We start from the raw sequence: 16,787 nt of genomic DNA, 5'->3' as shown, positions 1-16,787 counted from the left end.
CTGAGGCTGTGAACAATCAGTTTCCTTCCATGTGCCCTTTTAAAATCCCACTTATTAACATGTCAGTTTCTCCTTGTACTCTGTACAGTAAATAAAAATCACTTGTGAGCACATTCACATCTCAGACAGGTCGGCATCCCTGCTTCTCATCATTATCTCTTAGCATACAGTGATTCCACGGCAGCCAGGGATTCTGGGTAATGAGATGCAAATGCAGTGTCACCTTTTGCTTGACGTTCATTTTAACATGCAACCCTTATAAGCGTATGCCTGCAGCATTACCCCCCTTCTCAGCACAGCCTGGATTAAAGCAGTGCATAGCCAGTAATATCTACTCAGACAGCTGTTTTGACCTTTTTGGTCTCATCAGCGTGAGAGGGATTATACTGGCTTTGGAATGTGAAGCTGGGGATAGGTTTCATCCACACATTATAGAAGTTATGGTGGGTAAAAGTGGCAAGACCCCTCCACTGTACAGTGTGCAGCAAATATTAATATTCCCCAGTATCTCTTAGCATACAGTGCTTGTACTTTAGGAAGTGCCCACAATGTGCTCATGTGATGTGCGCAGCTGATTAGCGGAGGGCATTGCAGCTTCCCCCAAGCTATGGGACGGGAAAAGGACAGCCTAATAACTGGAGCATGTGACACAGGGCAGGGCCAACCCCCTTCACATAAACACACACTCTTGTTTGGCAAAAGAGTCCAACCCAAGCATTCCTGTTGCAGCCAAGGAACAGGTAACGGGGGGGGGGGGGGCTCTCCTATTAGGAAAGAGCGCAGCGCAATGCATTGCAGGTCTCTGGCAGCAAAGGGGTTACTTCCGAATACTGCCGCCTGGCACAACCAGGTCCAGCCAGACTGAGCTGGGATATGATAAAATCCCAAATGGGCTGAGGCTTCCCTGTAAAGCCCTTTCCTGCCAAAGGGATCTGCAGCTTATTGCAATGCAATGTGTTGGAGACCCCTTTGGCAACCAAGGGGTTAATTAATGTAGAGGAGAGCTGGATCCGTTCAGGCATCCTTAATATAAAATGCCTGGCAGGACCTGTCTGGGGGGCAAGGGGAAGGGGGGGTCTGGTGGCACGAGAACGACGACCTGGTCAGCCCTGGAGGGACCAGGGTGCTTTACAGGTGCCTGCAGTGCTAAAGGGATTAAAAGGAGCAAGGTAAACTGATGCTGTCACTGTGCCCTCTCACTGTGCCCTGGCACATTACAATGCATTGTTTGGTTCACCAGGTCTTGGACGGGCTACATTTAACCACTTTGATGCGAGAGGAGCTTATGCTGTGTTGCTGCCCCTTCAGCAGCAGGTAACTTAAACTTGTACTGGGATGTCAGGGGTATGACTGTGTGACAGAGACCAGCTGTTTGCTGTACCCAGGGTAGAGAGGTTTGTAGTGTGCCTGTGCTGTGTATACATGTGTGTAGCTCAGGCGTAGGGTGAGATGACTGCTGTCTGCTCTATGTACCTATTATATATATATATGTGTGTGTTTGACAGGACAGTGTATATGGGAAGGGAGCTTTACACTGATGCTGCCCCCAGTATACACGTTCTGTGTAAGTACAGCTGGGTTGGCACAGTGAGGGAGGTTTGCACTGCTGCACATGATGTTGGTTGGCAGGGTGTGTATATTTCCGCTGCCCACGCTGTACCTGTCCTGTGAGGAGCTGGGTGCTAGAAGGTATTATATCTTACGGACGTTTGGTTTGTCCCCACAGTGTTCCTGTTCACTGTTGGTTAGAAGAACGTGTACTTTAGAGAAATATTTGGCTGTGGCCCATTTGTTCATTGTTCTATACATGGCATTGTTACAATTGTATCAGGGGAGGCTGGCACTGACGCTGCCCTCACTGTACCTGTTCTGTGCACAGATGGCGGGTTTCGCTTGGCAGTATATATGAGGAGTCACTTGGCATATATCTTGTGTAATATAACCTTATATACACCTTGGTAATGTAACAGCCACTAAGAATATTTCACTCACCTGCAGAGACGGGCAACATTATCCCAAATTGTGCAAGAAACGTTATTTGGGGCTTTGTAAAGCAGGTTGTGGTTTTGTCATTTTCCTTAAGCAGTGAACTTTAACCAATGTACAATCTAACATTAACTTTAATCTAATAAGATAAGGGTGTTTTGAATTTGGCTACTGTTTTTCAGCCAAATCCCACAAGTTTACCTAATTTTTAATATATGGAAACAAATTTCATGGGGGGGGAGGGAGGCGTGATTTTTAAAACAAAATTAGCTATAAATGTCACCACGTTCATGTTTCTCCAATGTTGGGAATTTGTGAGCGTGTTTGCATATCTCTATTGACTGGGCGTGAGTTCGGAGCCGGAGGGAATGACACACTGGCTGCCGATCTCGTTTCTCCTATTTCCCTCTCTGCACCTGTGGGTTCGAGGAGATATTCACCTTTGCGGCACTGATGGAGTTAAAGGGAGGAATTAGTGCATGTAAGGATTATTAGCAGAGAAGAGCCATGCTGCAGCGTATAGTAACTACGGCCTAGTTCCTGGACTTATACAATTGGGAACGTTTTGCTTTGGTACCCTGATTCTTCCAAATTCCCAATTGGAGGGCAAGAAATACCCCGGCGAAAGTAGACGTCAGACATCTTTATAAAAGAATTGGTATATATACACATCCGCCGCACCTAGTCACATACGCCGGGTGCCTCCTTTCTGCCTCCCTCCTCCTCCTCCAGATCGCAGCGTCAAATGACGACGCGGCCTCACCAAAGTGACATCACATAGCGTCTCGTTGCCTCGGTAACGCGACAGCATGGCGTCATTTGACGCTGCGACGTCACGTTGCCATGGCAACGAGAGTGTGTGGCGCCACGGCTGCAAATCGAAAGGTGGAGGAGGGGGGCAGGAATGAGACAGTAAGGAGACGCCCGGCGTATGTAAGTGACTTCCCATCAGGCCCGATAGGCCCAAGAGCGCGGCAAATGCATATGGGGACATTTTTGCCCCCCCCCCCCCCCAAAAAAATTGCCGCCATAGGTCCGGCCTGATGGGAAATGTGCCACTGTTTATATATAAAGCTGTAGTATTGCTCCCGCTGGTGCATTATGGTGAGTTATTCAGTGAATGTTTGCGTTATCACTGCCATTGAATCCAATGGAAGCTCTGCGATATTCTGCATTGTCGGTAGGTAATTAAACTGAGAAAGCTTTAGAGATGTGGTACTAAGTAACACTATACACTGCAGCGTGTTCTATTCCGCTGGGAAGAATGATACTTTGCTTGGGGAATGTTCAGCGGAATGCCGCGCAGGCTCCTTGCAGGCAGCAAAGCAGGAAGAGGGGGGTAGCAAGGTCCCCCAAAACCGCTGAGAAGACTGATTAGCAGCAAGCAGGATGTGTGCTGATCCTGACTTCTAATTACATGAGGAGCCATCATTCACTGCCAGACGTGCCTGGGACAGACTGCAAACTGCTCTGGCTGCATAAGGAATAAAAAGGGAGTGGGGTAATTAGCCAGCAGTTAATTAACTGGGAAAACAAACGGGAAGGAGTATCAGCAAATACTGTGCTGTGTAAAGTGCCCCTGAGGCAGGGCAGGAAAAACAGCTCCCGAGAAGTGAGCAGCTGGTTTTAATATACTGCAGCTAGCAATTCTCTCCTCGCTATACTGCAGCTCGCAACTCTCTCCTCACTATACTGCAGCTCGCAACTCTCTCCTCACTATACTGCAACTCGCAACTCTCTCCTCACTATACTGCAGCTCGCAATTCTCTCCTCACTATACTGCAGCTCGCAATTCTCTCCTCACTATACTGCAGCTCGCAATTCTCTCCTCACTATACTGCAGCTCGCAATTCTCTCCTCACTATACTGCAGCTCGCAACTCTCTCCTCACTATACTGCAGCTCGCAACTCTCTCCTCACTATACTGCAGCTCGCAATTCTCTCCTCACTATACTGCAGCTCGCAATTCTCTCCTCACTATACTGCAGCTCGCAACTCTCTCCTCACTATACTGCAGCTCGCAATTCTCTCCTCACTGTACTGCAGCTCGCAACTCTCTCCTCACTATACTGCAGCTCGCAATTCTCTCCTCACTATACTGCAGCTCGCAATTCTCTCCTCACTATACTGCAGCTCGCAATTCTCTCCTCACTATACTCCAGCTCGCAATTCTCTCCTCACTATACTGCAGCTCGCAATTCTCTCCTCACTATACTGCAGCTTGCAATTCTCTCCTCACTATACTGCAGCTCGCAATTCTCTCCTCACTATACTGCAGCTCGCAATTCTCTCCTCACTATACTGCAGCTCGCAATTCTCTCCTCACTATACTGCAGCTCGCAACTCTCTCCTCACTATACTGCAGCTCGCAATTCTCTCCTCACTATACTGCAGCTCGCAACTCTCTCCTCACTATACTGCAGCTCGCAATTCTCTCCTCACTATACTGCAGCTCGCAATTCTCTCCTCACTATACTGCAGCTCGCAATTCTCTCCTCACTATACTGCAGCTCGCAACTCTCTCCTCACTATACTGCAGCTCGCAATTCTCTCCTCACTATACTGCAGCTCGCAACTCTCTCCTCACTATACTGCAGCTCGCAATTCTCTCCTCACTATACTGCAGCTCGCAATTCTCTCCTCACTATACTGCAGCTCGCAATTCTCTCCTCACTATACTGCAGCTCGCAATTCTCTCCTCACTATACTGCAACTCGCAACTCTCTCCTCACTATACTGCAGCTCGCAATTCTCTCCTCGCTATACTGCAGCTGCAACTCTCTCCTCGCTATACTGCAGCTCGCAATTCTCTCCTCGCTATACTGCAGCTCGCAATTCTCTCCTCGCTATACTGCAGCTTGCAACTCTCTCCTCACTATACTGCAGCTCGCAATTCTCTCCTCACTATACTGCAGCTCGCAATTCTCTCCTCACTATACTGCAGCTCGCAGCTCTCTCCTCGCTATACTGCAGCTCGCAATTCTCTCGCTATACTGCAGCTCGCAACTCTCTCCTCACTATACTGCAGCTCGCAATGCTCTCCTCACTATACTGCAGCTCGCAATTCTCTCCTCACTATACTGCAGCTCGCAACTCTCTCCTCACTATACTGCAGCTCGCAATTCTCTCATCACTATACTACAGCTCGCAATTCTCTCCTCCCTATACTGCAGCTCGCAATTCTCTCCTCACTATACTGCAGCTCGCAATTCTCTCCTCACTATACTGCAGCTCGCAACTCTAATCACTAGACTGCAACTCACAACTCTAATCACTAGACTGCAGCTCACAACTCTAATCACTAGACTGCAGCTCACAACTCTAATCACTAGACTGCAGCTCCCAACTCTAATCACTAGACTGCAACTCGCAACTGTCTGATCACTATACTGCAGCACGGAACTCTCTCATCACATGATGTAAGGTCAGGGGTTGAAAAGTAAATGTGTGTGTCGTCAGCATAGAGGTGATATTTAAACCCAAGAGATGGGATTAGGTCACCTAGAGAAAGTGTGTACAGAGAAAAGAGGAGAGGTCCCAGGACAGAACCCTGTGGTATCCCCACAGAGAGATCGATAGAGGAGGAGGAGGTGTTAGCAGAAGAGACACTGAAAGTACGATGGGAGAGATCCAGGATAGAGCTTTGTTACAGATACCAAGAGTATGGAGAATGTGAAGGAGAAGAGGGTGGTCGCATAGAGGTCAAGTAATGACCTCTGTCTTTGGCATCATGGAGGTCATTAGTTCAGCATGGAGGTCATTAGTTATTTTTGTGAGGGCTGTTTCAGTGGAGTGAGCAGTGCGGAAGCCAGATTGTAGAGGGTCTAGGAGAGAATAGATGTTGAAAAAGTGGAGCAAGCGAGAGAATACAAGACGTTCAAGGAGTTTAGAGGCAAAAGGCAGAAGGGAGACAGATCGATAGTTAGAAAGACAGGTAGGGTCAAGCTTGCTGTTTTTGAGTAATGGTATAACTGTTGCATGTTTGAAGGAGGATGGAAAGGTACCAGAGTAGAGGGAGGAGTTAAAAATGTGTGTCAGCGTAGGGGTTATAGTAGGAGCAAGAGGTTTTAGGAGATGGGAGGGAATGGGGTCAACAGGGCAAGTGGTAGAGGGTGAAGAGGAGATCAGCAGTGACACATCTTCCTCTGCGACGGCGGAAAAAGAGTCAAGGAAGGCAGGAGGAGAGTTAGGAAGCGGTGTAGGATGGGAGGAGGAAACAGAGGGGATGTTCTAACGTATGGATTCCACCTTTTCCTTAAAATAGTGAGCAAAGTCCTGAGGTGAGATGGAGGAAGAAGAGGCAGCTGAGGGTGGTCTGAGTAGAGAGTCAAAGACAGAGAAGAGTTGGCGTTGGTTAGACTTGTGCGTGTTGATTAGGGAAGAAAAGTAGGTTTGTTTAGCCTGAGAGAGGGCAGAGTTGAAACAGTATAGCATAAATTTGTAGTGAAGGAAGTTTGCGACAGTGTGAGATTTCCTCAGAGGCGTTCAGAGGAACAAGTGGAGGAACGCAGCATGCACGTGTGGGAATTTAGCCAGGGTTTGGTGTTAGAAGGGCGAGGGCGGCAGAGAGAAAGCGGGGCATGTAGATCAAGAGAGGAGGATAAGGCAGAGTTGTATTTCCTGACCAGGTTGTCAGGGTCTGGACCAGAACTGAGAGAGGATAGGGAGGAGCCTAAAGTGGAATCAAAGTTTGGTAGGTTAATAGAGCGCAGGTTTCTGCAGAAATGAGGTGTAGATGGAGATGGACATGGTGAGAAGCAAGAGAGAGAAAATGAGACGAGGTGATGGTCAGAAAGAGGAAAGGGGGAAACGGAGAAATCAGAGAGAGAAAAGTTTTTAGTGAAAATTAGGTCTAGGTAGTGGCCATCCTTGTGGGTGCTGGCTGCAGTCCACTGTTGAAGGCCAAAAGAAGAGGTTAGAGAAAGAAAGCGGGAAGCCAAAGGGAGAGAGGGGTCATTAATGTGGCAGTTGATGTCCTCAAAGAGAAGAACAGGGGAGTCTGAGGAGAGAAAGAAAGAGAGCCAGGATTCAAAGTGAGAGAGAAAGGCAGAAGGGGGGGTGAGTAGAGGTAGGTGGGTGATAGATGACTGCCACGTGGACAGGGAGAGGTGAGAAGATCTGGACAGTGTGAGCCTCAAAGGAGGGAAAAGCAAGAGAGGGAGGAATAGGAAGGGTTCGGTAACGGCAGAGAGAGGAGAGAAGGAGCCCCACGCCTCCACCCCTGCCATCAGGGCGCGGAGTGTGGGAGAAAGAAATGGCCCCATAAGAGATGGCAGCTTCCAGAGCACAGAGAGGAACTTGTTAGAAAGGGAGCGAGCATTCCAAAGGGCACAGGAGAAAGGGAGAGAGGAGGACGGGTGGCAGGGGATGGGTATGAGGTTGGAGGGGTTAACACCAGAAGGAGTAGAAGTTGTATGTGGCAGGCGGGGATGAGAGCATGTAGGAATAAGGCAGGGACCAGGATTGGGAGAGATATCCCCAGAAGCAAGGAGGAGAAGCATGGATAGAAAGAGAATGTGTGAGGATGATTTGTAGGGGTGTTTTTTAGTGCAGGGTGTATAGCTGTGTGGTGTCAGAGGACGCAGGTAAGAAAGGCGTTCATGTGAGTTGAGAAGTAGCGAAGGAAGTAGAGATGTAGATATATGAATAGAGTTAGAGACATGAGTCTGGTAGAAAGAAGTGCATAATTTGAAAAGAAGTGAGGCCAAAGCAAATATAAATAGTAAAGGTAGCATCACAGCAAAATGTAAGTGCTGAGATGTGCAGTCTGGGATAGATAATGTCCTCCTTTCCCGTGTAGATCAAATCCAGGAATCAGGGCCAGTAGGTGTTGTCCACTTGTTCACTCCTTTTAAACTCTAGAACTGTATGCTCCTTGAAACCTGGCTACTTCAAACATGGTTGGAAGACAGCAACGGCTGCTGTGTTTTTAGATATATAGCTCTAAAATGTCACCTGACTGAATTAAGTTCCACCCAGACAACTTAATTAGCACATGTGAGACTGTCAGGATGTATGTATGTCTTTATGTATATAGCGCCATTAATGTACCATAGCACTTCAAAGCAGTAATACGTGACAATAATATAAATAACAAATAGTACAAAACACATAATGGGAACAAGTGCTTCAGACATAAAAGTAACATTAAGGAAGAGGAGTCCCTGCCCCGAGGAGCTTACAGTCCAATTGGTAGGTAGGGAGAACGTACAGAGACAGTAGGAGGGAGTTCTGGTAAGTGCGTCTGCAGGGGGCCAAGCTTTATGTATCATGTGTATAGTATTAGCCACGGTGCTACTCATATGCTTCTTTAAGCAAGCGTGTCTTAAGTTGGGTCTTAAAGGTGGATAGAGAGGGTGCTAGTCGGGTACTGAGGGGAAGGGCATTCCAGAGGTGTGGGGCAGTCAGTGAGAAAGGTTTAAGGTGGGAGAGGGCTTTAGATACAAAGGGGGTAGAGAGAAGACATCCTTGAGCAGAACGCAAGAGTCGGGATGGTGCATAGCGAGAAATTAGGGCTGAGATGTAAGGAGGGGCAGAAGAGTGTAAAGCTTTAAAAGGGAGGATCGCACATGGCGCATCACACTGATCATCCAGAGAGGTGCGTGGACTCCCGCCTGCTCGCACACACAAGCAAGATGGACGATCCTCCCGGACGCGAGCCGTGACTTCAAAAAGGAGTGTAACCTTGGCGGTGGCGCAAACTGGGGGGCGAGCACCCGAGGGGGGCCCGGAGCTTTGTCTGGGGGGTGGGGGGGGGGCACGGGCCATTGCAGAATCCCGCGCTCTTCCCCCAGGCATTTAATTTAATGCCGGGGGATCGCGCGAGGCCTCTGCAACAAGGAAAGTTACCTTTCAGACGCGTCTCCATGACAACGCAGCGTCAAATACTACCATGGGGTCATGTGATGTTACATCGCCGGCGTCAAATGATGCCGCGGGTGACGTGACATCATGTGACCCCGGAACGTCATTTGATGCATGTGGAAGGTAGGATATAGGGCACGAGACCGGGGGAGGCCTGGCAGGGGGGCGCAGCTTAAAAAGTTTGCGCTCCCCTGCTGTAACAGATTCACCTAAGCTTCAATGTGTGGTCCAAGAATTCCAAGCTCAGAGTAAGTCATCTAAGTTTCTCAGAGGCAAATTGTCCAGTTACAAGAATCCAGCAGGAAGAGGCTACTTGAAGGAAAAGCTGCCTGGATTATTTTGCTGTTTGTTTTGCAACTAGGAAAGTTTAGTTTTGTATCCCAGTCCCAAAGTAAGTGTATTTTAGTTGTCATTGTAAACCAAGCTGTGTGTGTTCATTCTACAAATAAAGCACAATTTATTTTATCTCTTGCTTTACTCAATTAAAGGATCCTGTAATTTTGGTGTGAAAAGTTCTGGTCTACCATGAAAGTGTGTGTGTGTGTGTGTGTGTGTGTGTGTGTGTGTGTGTGTGTGTGTGTGTGTGTGTGTGTGTGTGTGTGTGTGTGTGTGTGTGTGTGTGTGTGTGTGTGTGTGAAAAGGATGCTACTGAGCGTGGCCAAATGTATACAACAAAAGACAAAGATAATTAATGCTACATCCAATGTGACAAAATACATAGTTAAATACTTCAATGTTAGTATTCTCATGAATAAGGGTAATTTAGTTAAACCCTTTGGCCAAAGCGTTATAAACCTGCAGCCACGTCACGGCATGACCAGTATGCAGGTCCTAACACTACCTGTGAAAAATCTCATGTACCTCTGCAGTGGAGAGAGAATGGCCTCAGTGGACCTGTCCTGCACAGGTACCTGGAAAAAACTGCTACTTTAAAAGGGGGGTGGGGTGAGCTTAATCCCTGGGAGAAGGGGCCGCTAACCTCCAACAAACTGATACCAGTTGAAAATTAATAAACACACAATCCCAGCAAGCTCTAACACCAGAACTAACCACATCATATATATGTGTGTCAAAAGGAGCGTTACTGAGCGTGACCAAATGTATACAGCAAAAGACAAAGATACCCAATGCTACATCCAATGTGACAAAGGTAGTGTTAGGACCTGCAGAGTGGTCATGCAGTGACGTGGCTGCATACTGGTCATGCCGTGACGTGGCTGCATACTGGTCATGCAGTGACGTGGCTGCATACTGGTCATGCCGTGACGTGGCTGCATACTGGTCATGCAGTGACGTGTCTGCATACTGGTCATGCCGTGACGTGGCTGCAGGCTTATAACGCTTTGACCAAAGGGTTTAACTAAATGAGCCGGATTCATGAGAATAGTAACATTGAAGTATTTAATCACATTGAATGTAGCATTGGGTATCTTTGTCTTTTGTCTTATCCAAACGGCAAAGGATGAGATGGTAAAGTGTGTGATCAGGAGAGAGAGGGAAGTGAAAGGGGTTGGAATAAAAACACGTCGGGACTTTACCTGTAACCCATTGTGTACTGGAGGGTCCAGAAGCACATTGAAGGGATAGAAGCTGTGATCCGGTCAGTGGAGCAGTGAAGATACCTGCCAGCCAATCAACTCCAGGTGCGATAATAATCCAGTCTGGGTTTTGTTTCCCCACCTGCTGATATATTAGCCAGTTTGGCATTATAGATGAAGAGATAAGGGAACACTGTCCTGGACCATGATCACAGGAGGGACTTAGCGCGCCTGAGCGCGGCACGTACAGCACATGGAACGGAACATACTGTACATTTAATGCCCCAAACTGGGATTCACAATAAGGCCTTTGATAGAGGGGGGCTGACTGGGACATACTGTCTTCAGACTTCACCACAACATTATGACTATCAGCTGACTTACTGTGAACAGCCGGCTCTATGCAACCCGTCCTCGCCAAGGAATGTATCTCCTATCTGCGCAGGAGCCTCCCTGTATGTGCTTCATATACTTTTGGTGCAATGGGGGTGCTATCACACAGCAGCATTTGGGGAGGGGGGGGGGTGGGTACAAAGCGATCCCTGTGGCATAAAATGTAGTTATTTTTTTAATTGGAGCAAAATAGAGATGTAACCCTGTAACCCGCAACACATGACCCTGTCACCCTGTTCCCGTGGTGATACCATGACATTTGCATTGCGTGACACCGGCAGCCGCGCTCTGCTCATCGCTGTCACTTGATTTCCTGATTCTGGTCTTTCTAATTTTATCTTTTCTCATCTCAAAAAAAAACAAAACATGAAAAGTAGGATCACGCGGTTGTGACTTAAACTACTTTTCTAGGTCAACTGTTCTACATAGCTATCTCTCACTCTGCTCCTTGTGACACGCACAGCTATATGTCACCCTGCTTTTTCTTACGCACACAGCTATCTGTCACTCTGCTCCTTGTTACATAAACAGCTATCTTTCGTATTGTGCCTTGTGACATATACAGCCATCTCTCACTTTGTTCCTCGTGCCACACACAGCTATCTGTCACTCTCCCCTTGCGACAGCTATCTGTCACTCTCCCTTTGCGACAGATATCTGTCGCTCTCCCCTTGCGACAGCTATCTATCACTCTCCCCTTGCGACAGCTATCAGTCACTCTCCCTTTGCGACAGCTATCTGTCACTCTCCCCTTGCGACAGCTATCTATCACTCTCCCCTTGCGACAGCTATCAGTCACTCTCCCTTTGCGACAGCTATCTGTCACTCTCCCCTTGCGACAGCTATCTATCACTCTCCCCTTGCGACAGCTATCTGTCACTCTCCCCTTGCGACAGCTATTTGTCACTCTGTTCTTTGTGCCAAACAATTTGTCCCTCTGCTCCTCCGCTCTCCTTGTGACAGCTCTCTCTCGTCTCTCCATGCCCAGCAGGATTCCCAGCGCTGCACTGTATAGTGATTCCGAGCAACTATGCAAAATTCCAGGGCTCTCGCTGCCATGGGGAGGAAGTTGGACTTGTCCAAACTAAGCGATGAGGAGGCAAAGCACGTGTGGGAGGTGATCCAGCGGGACCTGAGCCTGCGCAGGATAGAGGAGGAGAGGCTGGAGTAAGTGATCCAGGAGGCATCATCTGAGCAATCATGGTTACACAGTACAGGAATAACAGGGGTAGGGTATAATGGTTACACAGTACATGAATAACAGGGGGTAGGGTATAATGGTTACACAGTGCAGGAATAACAGGGGGTAGGGTATAATGGTTACACAGTACAGGAATAACAGGGGTAGGGTATAATGATTACACAGTACAGGAATAACAGGGGGTAGGGTATAATGGTTACACAGTACATGAATAACAGGGGGTGGGTATAATGATTACACAGTACAGGAATAACAGGGGTAGGGTATAATGATTACACAGTACATGAATAACAGGGATAGGGTATAATGATTACACAGTACATGAATAACAGGGGTTGGGTATAATGATTACACGGTACATGAATAACAGGGGGTAGGGTATAATGATTACACAGTACATGAATAACAGGGGGTAGGGTATAATGGTTACACAGTACATGAATAACAGGGGGTAGGGTATAATGGTTACACAGTACATGGGTAACAGGGGGTAGGGTATAATGGTTACACAGTACATGAATAACAGGGGGTAGGGTATAATGGTTACACAGTACATGAATAACAGGGGGTAGGGTATAATGGTTACACAGTACATGAATAACAGGGGATAGGGTATAAAGGCTACACAGTACATGAATAACAGGGGTAGGGTATAATGATTACACAGTACAGGAATAACAGGGATAGGGTATAATGATTACACGGTACAGGAATAACAGGGGTAGGGTATAATGGTTACACAGTACATGAATAACGGGGTTAGGGTATAATGGTTACACAGTACATGAATAACAGGGGGTAGGGTATAATGATTACACAGTACATGAATAACAGGGGGTAGGGTATAATGGGGTTACACAGTACATGAATAACAGGGGGTAGGATATAATGGTTACACAGTACATGAATAACAGGGGGTAGGGTATAGTGGTTACACAGTACATGAATAACAGGGGGTAGGGTATAATGATTACACAGTACATGAATAACAGTGATTGGGTATAATGGTTACACAGTACATGAATAACAGGGGGTAGGGTATAATTGTTACACAGTACATGTATAACAGGGGTAGGGTATAATGATTACATAGTACAGGAATAACAGGGGTTAGGGTATAATGATTACACAGTACATGAATAACAGGGGTTAGGGTATAATGATTACATGGTACATGAGTAAGAGGGGGTAGGGTATAATGATTACACAGTACATGAATAACAGGGGATAGGGTATAATGGTTACACAGTACATGAATAACAGGGGGTAGGGTATAATGGTTACACAGTACATGAATAACAGGGGGTAGAGTATAATGGTTACACAGTACATGAATAACAGGGATTGGGTATAATGGTTACACAGTACACGAATAACAGGGGGTAGGGTATAATGATTACACAGTACATGAATAACAGGGATTGGGTATAATGGTTACACAGTACATGAATAACATGGGGTAGAGTATAATGGTTACACAGTACATGAATAACAGGGGGTAGGGTATAATGGTTACACAGTACACGAATAACAGGGGTAGGGTATAATGATTACACAGTACATGAATAACAGGGGGTAGGGTATAGTGATTACGCAGTACATGAATAACAAGGGCTAGGGTATAATGGTTACACAGTACATGAATAACAGGGGTTGGCTATAATGGTTACACAGTACATGAATAACAGGGGGTATGGTATAGTGATTACGCAGTACATGAATAACAAGGGGTAGGGTATAATGATTACACGGTACATGAATAAAAGGGGGTAGGGTATAATGGTTACACAGTACATGAATAACAGGGGGTAGGGTATAATGATTACATGGTACATGAATAATGGGATAGGGTATAATGATTACACAGTACATGAATAACAGGGATAGGGTATAATGATTACACAGTACATGAATAACAGGGGGTAGGGTATAGTGATTACACAGTACATGAATAACAGGGGGTAGGGAATAATGATTACACGGTACATGAATAACAGGGGGTAAGGTATAGTGATTACACAGTACATGAATAACAGGGGGTAGGGCATAATGGTTACACAGTACATGAATAACAGGGGGTAGGGTATAATGGTTACACAGTACATGAATAACAGGGGGTAGGGTATAATGGTTACACAGTACATGAATAACAGGGGGTAGGGTATAATGATTACATGGTACATGAATAATGGGATAGGGTATAATGATTACACAGTACATGAATAACAGGGATAGGGTATAATGATTACACAGTACATGAATAACAGGGGGTAGGGTATAGTGATTACACAGTACATGAATAACAGGGGGTAGGGAATAATGATTACACGGTACATGAATAACAGGGGGTAGGGTATAGTGATTACACGGTACATGAATAACAGGGGGTAGGGTATAATGATTACACAGTACATGAATAACAGGGGGTAGGATATAATGGTTACACAGTACATGAATAACAGGGGGTAGGGTATAGTGATTACGCAGTACATGAATAAGAAGGGGTAGGGTATAATGGTTACACAGTACATGAATAACAGGGGGTAGGGTATAATGATTACATGGTACATGAATAATGGGATAGGGTATAATGATTACACAGTACATGAATAACAGGGGGTAGGGTATAATGATTACACAGTACATGTATAACAGGGGATAGGGTATAATGATTACACAGTACATGAATAACAGGGGGTAGGGTATAATGGTTACACAGTACATGAATAACAGGGGGTAGGGTATAATGATTACACAGTACATGAATAACAGGGGGTAGGGTATAGTGGTTACACAGTACATGAATAATAGGGGTTAGGGTATAATGATTACACAGTACATGAATAACGGATTGGGTATAATGGTTACACAGTACATGAATAACAGGGGGTAGGATATAATGGTTACAAGGTACATGAATAACAGGGGGTAGGGTATAGTGATTACGCAGTACATGAATAAGAAGGGGTAGGGTATAATGGTTACACAGTACATGAATAACAGGGGGTAGGGTATAATGATTACACGGTACATGAATAATGGGATAGGGTATAATGATTACACAGTACATGAATAACAGGGGGTAGGGTATAATGATTACACAGTACATGAATAACAGGGGGTAGGGTATAATGATTACACAGTACATGTATAAAAGGGGATAGGGTATAATGATTACACAGTACATGAATAACAGGGGTTGGGTATAATGGTTACACAGCACATGAATAACAGGGGGTAGAGTATAATGGTTACACAGTACATAAATAACAGTGGGTAGGGTATAATGGTTACACAGTACATGAATAACAGGGGGTATGGTATAGTGATTACGCAGTACATGAATAACAAGGGGTAGGGTATAATGATTACACAGTACATGAATAACAGGGATAGGGTATAATGATTACACAGTACATGAATAACAGGGGGTAGGGTATAGTGATTACACAGTACATGAATAACAGGGGGTAGGGAATAATGATTACACGGTATATGAATAACAGGGGGTAGGGTATAGTGATTACACAGTACATGAATAACAGGGCGTAGGGTATAATGGTTACACAGTACATGAATAACAGGGGGTAGGATATAATGGTTACACAGTACATGAATAACAGGGGGTAGGGTATAGTGATTACGCAGTACATGAATAAGAAGGTGTAGGGTATAATGGTTACACAGTACATGAATAACAGGGGGTAGGGTATAATGATTACATGGTACATGAATAATGGGATAGGGTATAATGATTACACAGTACATGAATAACAGGGGGTAGGGTATAATGATTACACAGTACATGTATAACAGGGGATAGGGTATAATGATTACACAGTACATGAATAACAGGGGGTAGGGTATAATGGTTACACAGTACATGAATAACAGGGGGTAGGGTATAATGGTTACACAGTACATGAATAACAGGGGGTAGGGTATAGTGGTTACACAGTACATGAATAATAGGGGGTAGGGTATAATGATTACACAGTACATGAATAACAGGGATTGGGTATAATGGTTACACAGTACACGAATAACAGGGGTAGGGTATAATGATTACACAGTACATGAATAACAGGGGGTAGGGTATAATGGTTACACAGTACATGAATAACAGGGGGTAGAGTATAATGGTTACACAGTACAGGAATAACAGGGGTAGGGTATAATGATTACACAGTACATGAATAACAGGGGGTAGGGTATAATTGTTACACAGTACATGAATAACAGGGGGTAGGGTATAATGGTTACACAGTACATGAATAACAGGGGGTAGGGTATAATGATTACACAGTACATGAATAACAGGGGGTAGGGAATAATGGTTACACAGTACATGAATAACAGGGGGTAGGGTATAATGGTTACACAGTACATGAATAACAGGGGTTGGGTATAATGGTTACACAGTACATGAATAACGGGGTAGGGCATAATGGTTACACAGTACATGAATAACAGGGGGTAGGGTATAATGATTACACAGTACATGAATAACAGGGGGTAGGGTATAATGGTTACAAAGTACATGAATAACAGGGGATTGGGTATAATGGTTACACAGTACATGAATAACAGTGGGTAGGGTATAATTGTTACACAGTACATGAATAACAGGGGGTAGGGTATAATGATTACACAGTACATGAATAACAGGGGGTAGGGTATAATGGTTACACAGTACATGTATAACAGGGGTAGGGTATAATGATTACCCAGTACAGGAATAACAGGGGTTAGGGTATAATGATTACACGGTACATGAGTAACAGGGGGTAGGGTATAATGATTAC

At 45.5% G+C, this 16,787-nt stretch overlaps 1 protein-coding gene across 10 annotated transcripts in view; it reads left to right on the top strand.

Moving 5' to 3' along the window:
- The first annotated feature begins 600 nt into the window (after window positions 1-600).
- The window catches only part of MLPH (melanophilin), a 76,932-nt gene continuing 60,745 nt past the window's right edge, over window positions 601-16,787 (top strand). For 4 of the 10 annotated variants that reach the window (XM_075607339.1, XM_075607340.1, XM_075607337.1 and 1 more), the window contains exons 1-3: window positions 668-740; window positions 1,241-1,314; window positions 11,770-11,948. In XM_075607339.1, the coding sequence (XP_075463454.1) occupies window positions 11,812-11,948 (137 nt within the window). In that variant the 5' untranslated portion in view covers window positions 668-740; window positions 1,241-1,314; window positions 11,770-11,811. Of the gene's footprint in view, window positions 741-1,240; window positions 1,315-10,411; window positions 10,494-11,769; window positions 11,949-16,787 lie in introns of all 10 variants that reach the window. The other 6 variants (XM_075607334.1, XM_075607335.1, XM_075607338.1 and 3 more) reach the window with 6 other exon arrangements.

This window comes from Ascaphus truei, chromosome 7, assembly GCF_040206685.1.
Source record: "Ascaphus truei isolate aAscTru1 chromosome 7, aAscTru1.hap1, whole genome shotgun sequence".
Taxonomy (NCBI): Eukaryota; Metazoa; Chordata; class Amphibia; order Anura; family Ascaphidae; genus Ascaphus; species Ascaphus truei.
The sequence above is the reverse complement of the archived record's forward strand: the minus strand, read 5'-3'. Positions and strand labels throughout refer to the sequence as shown.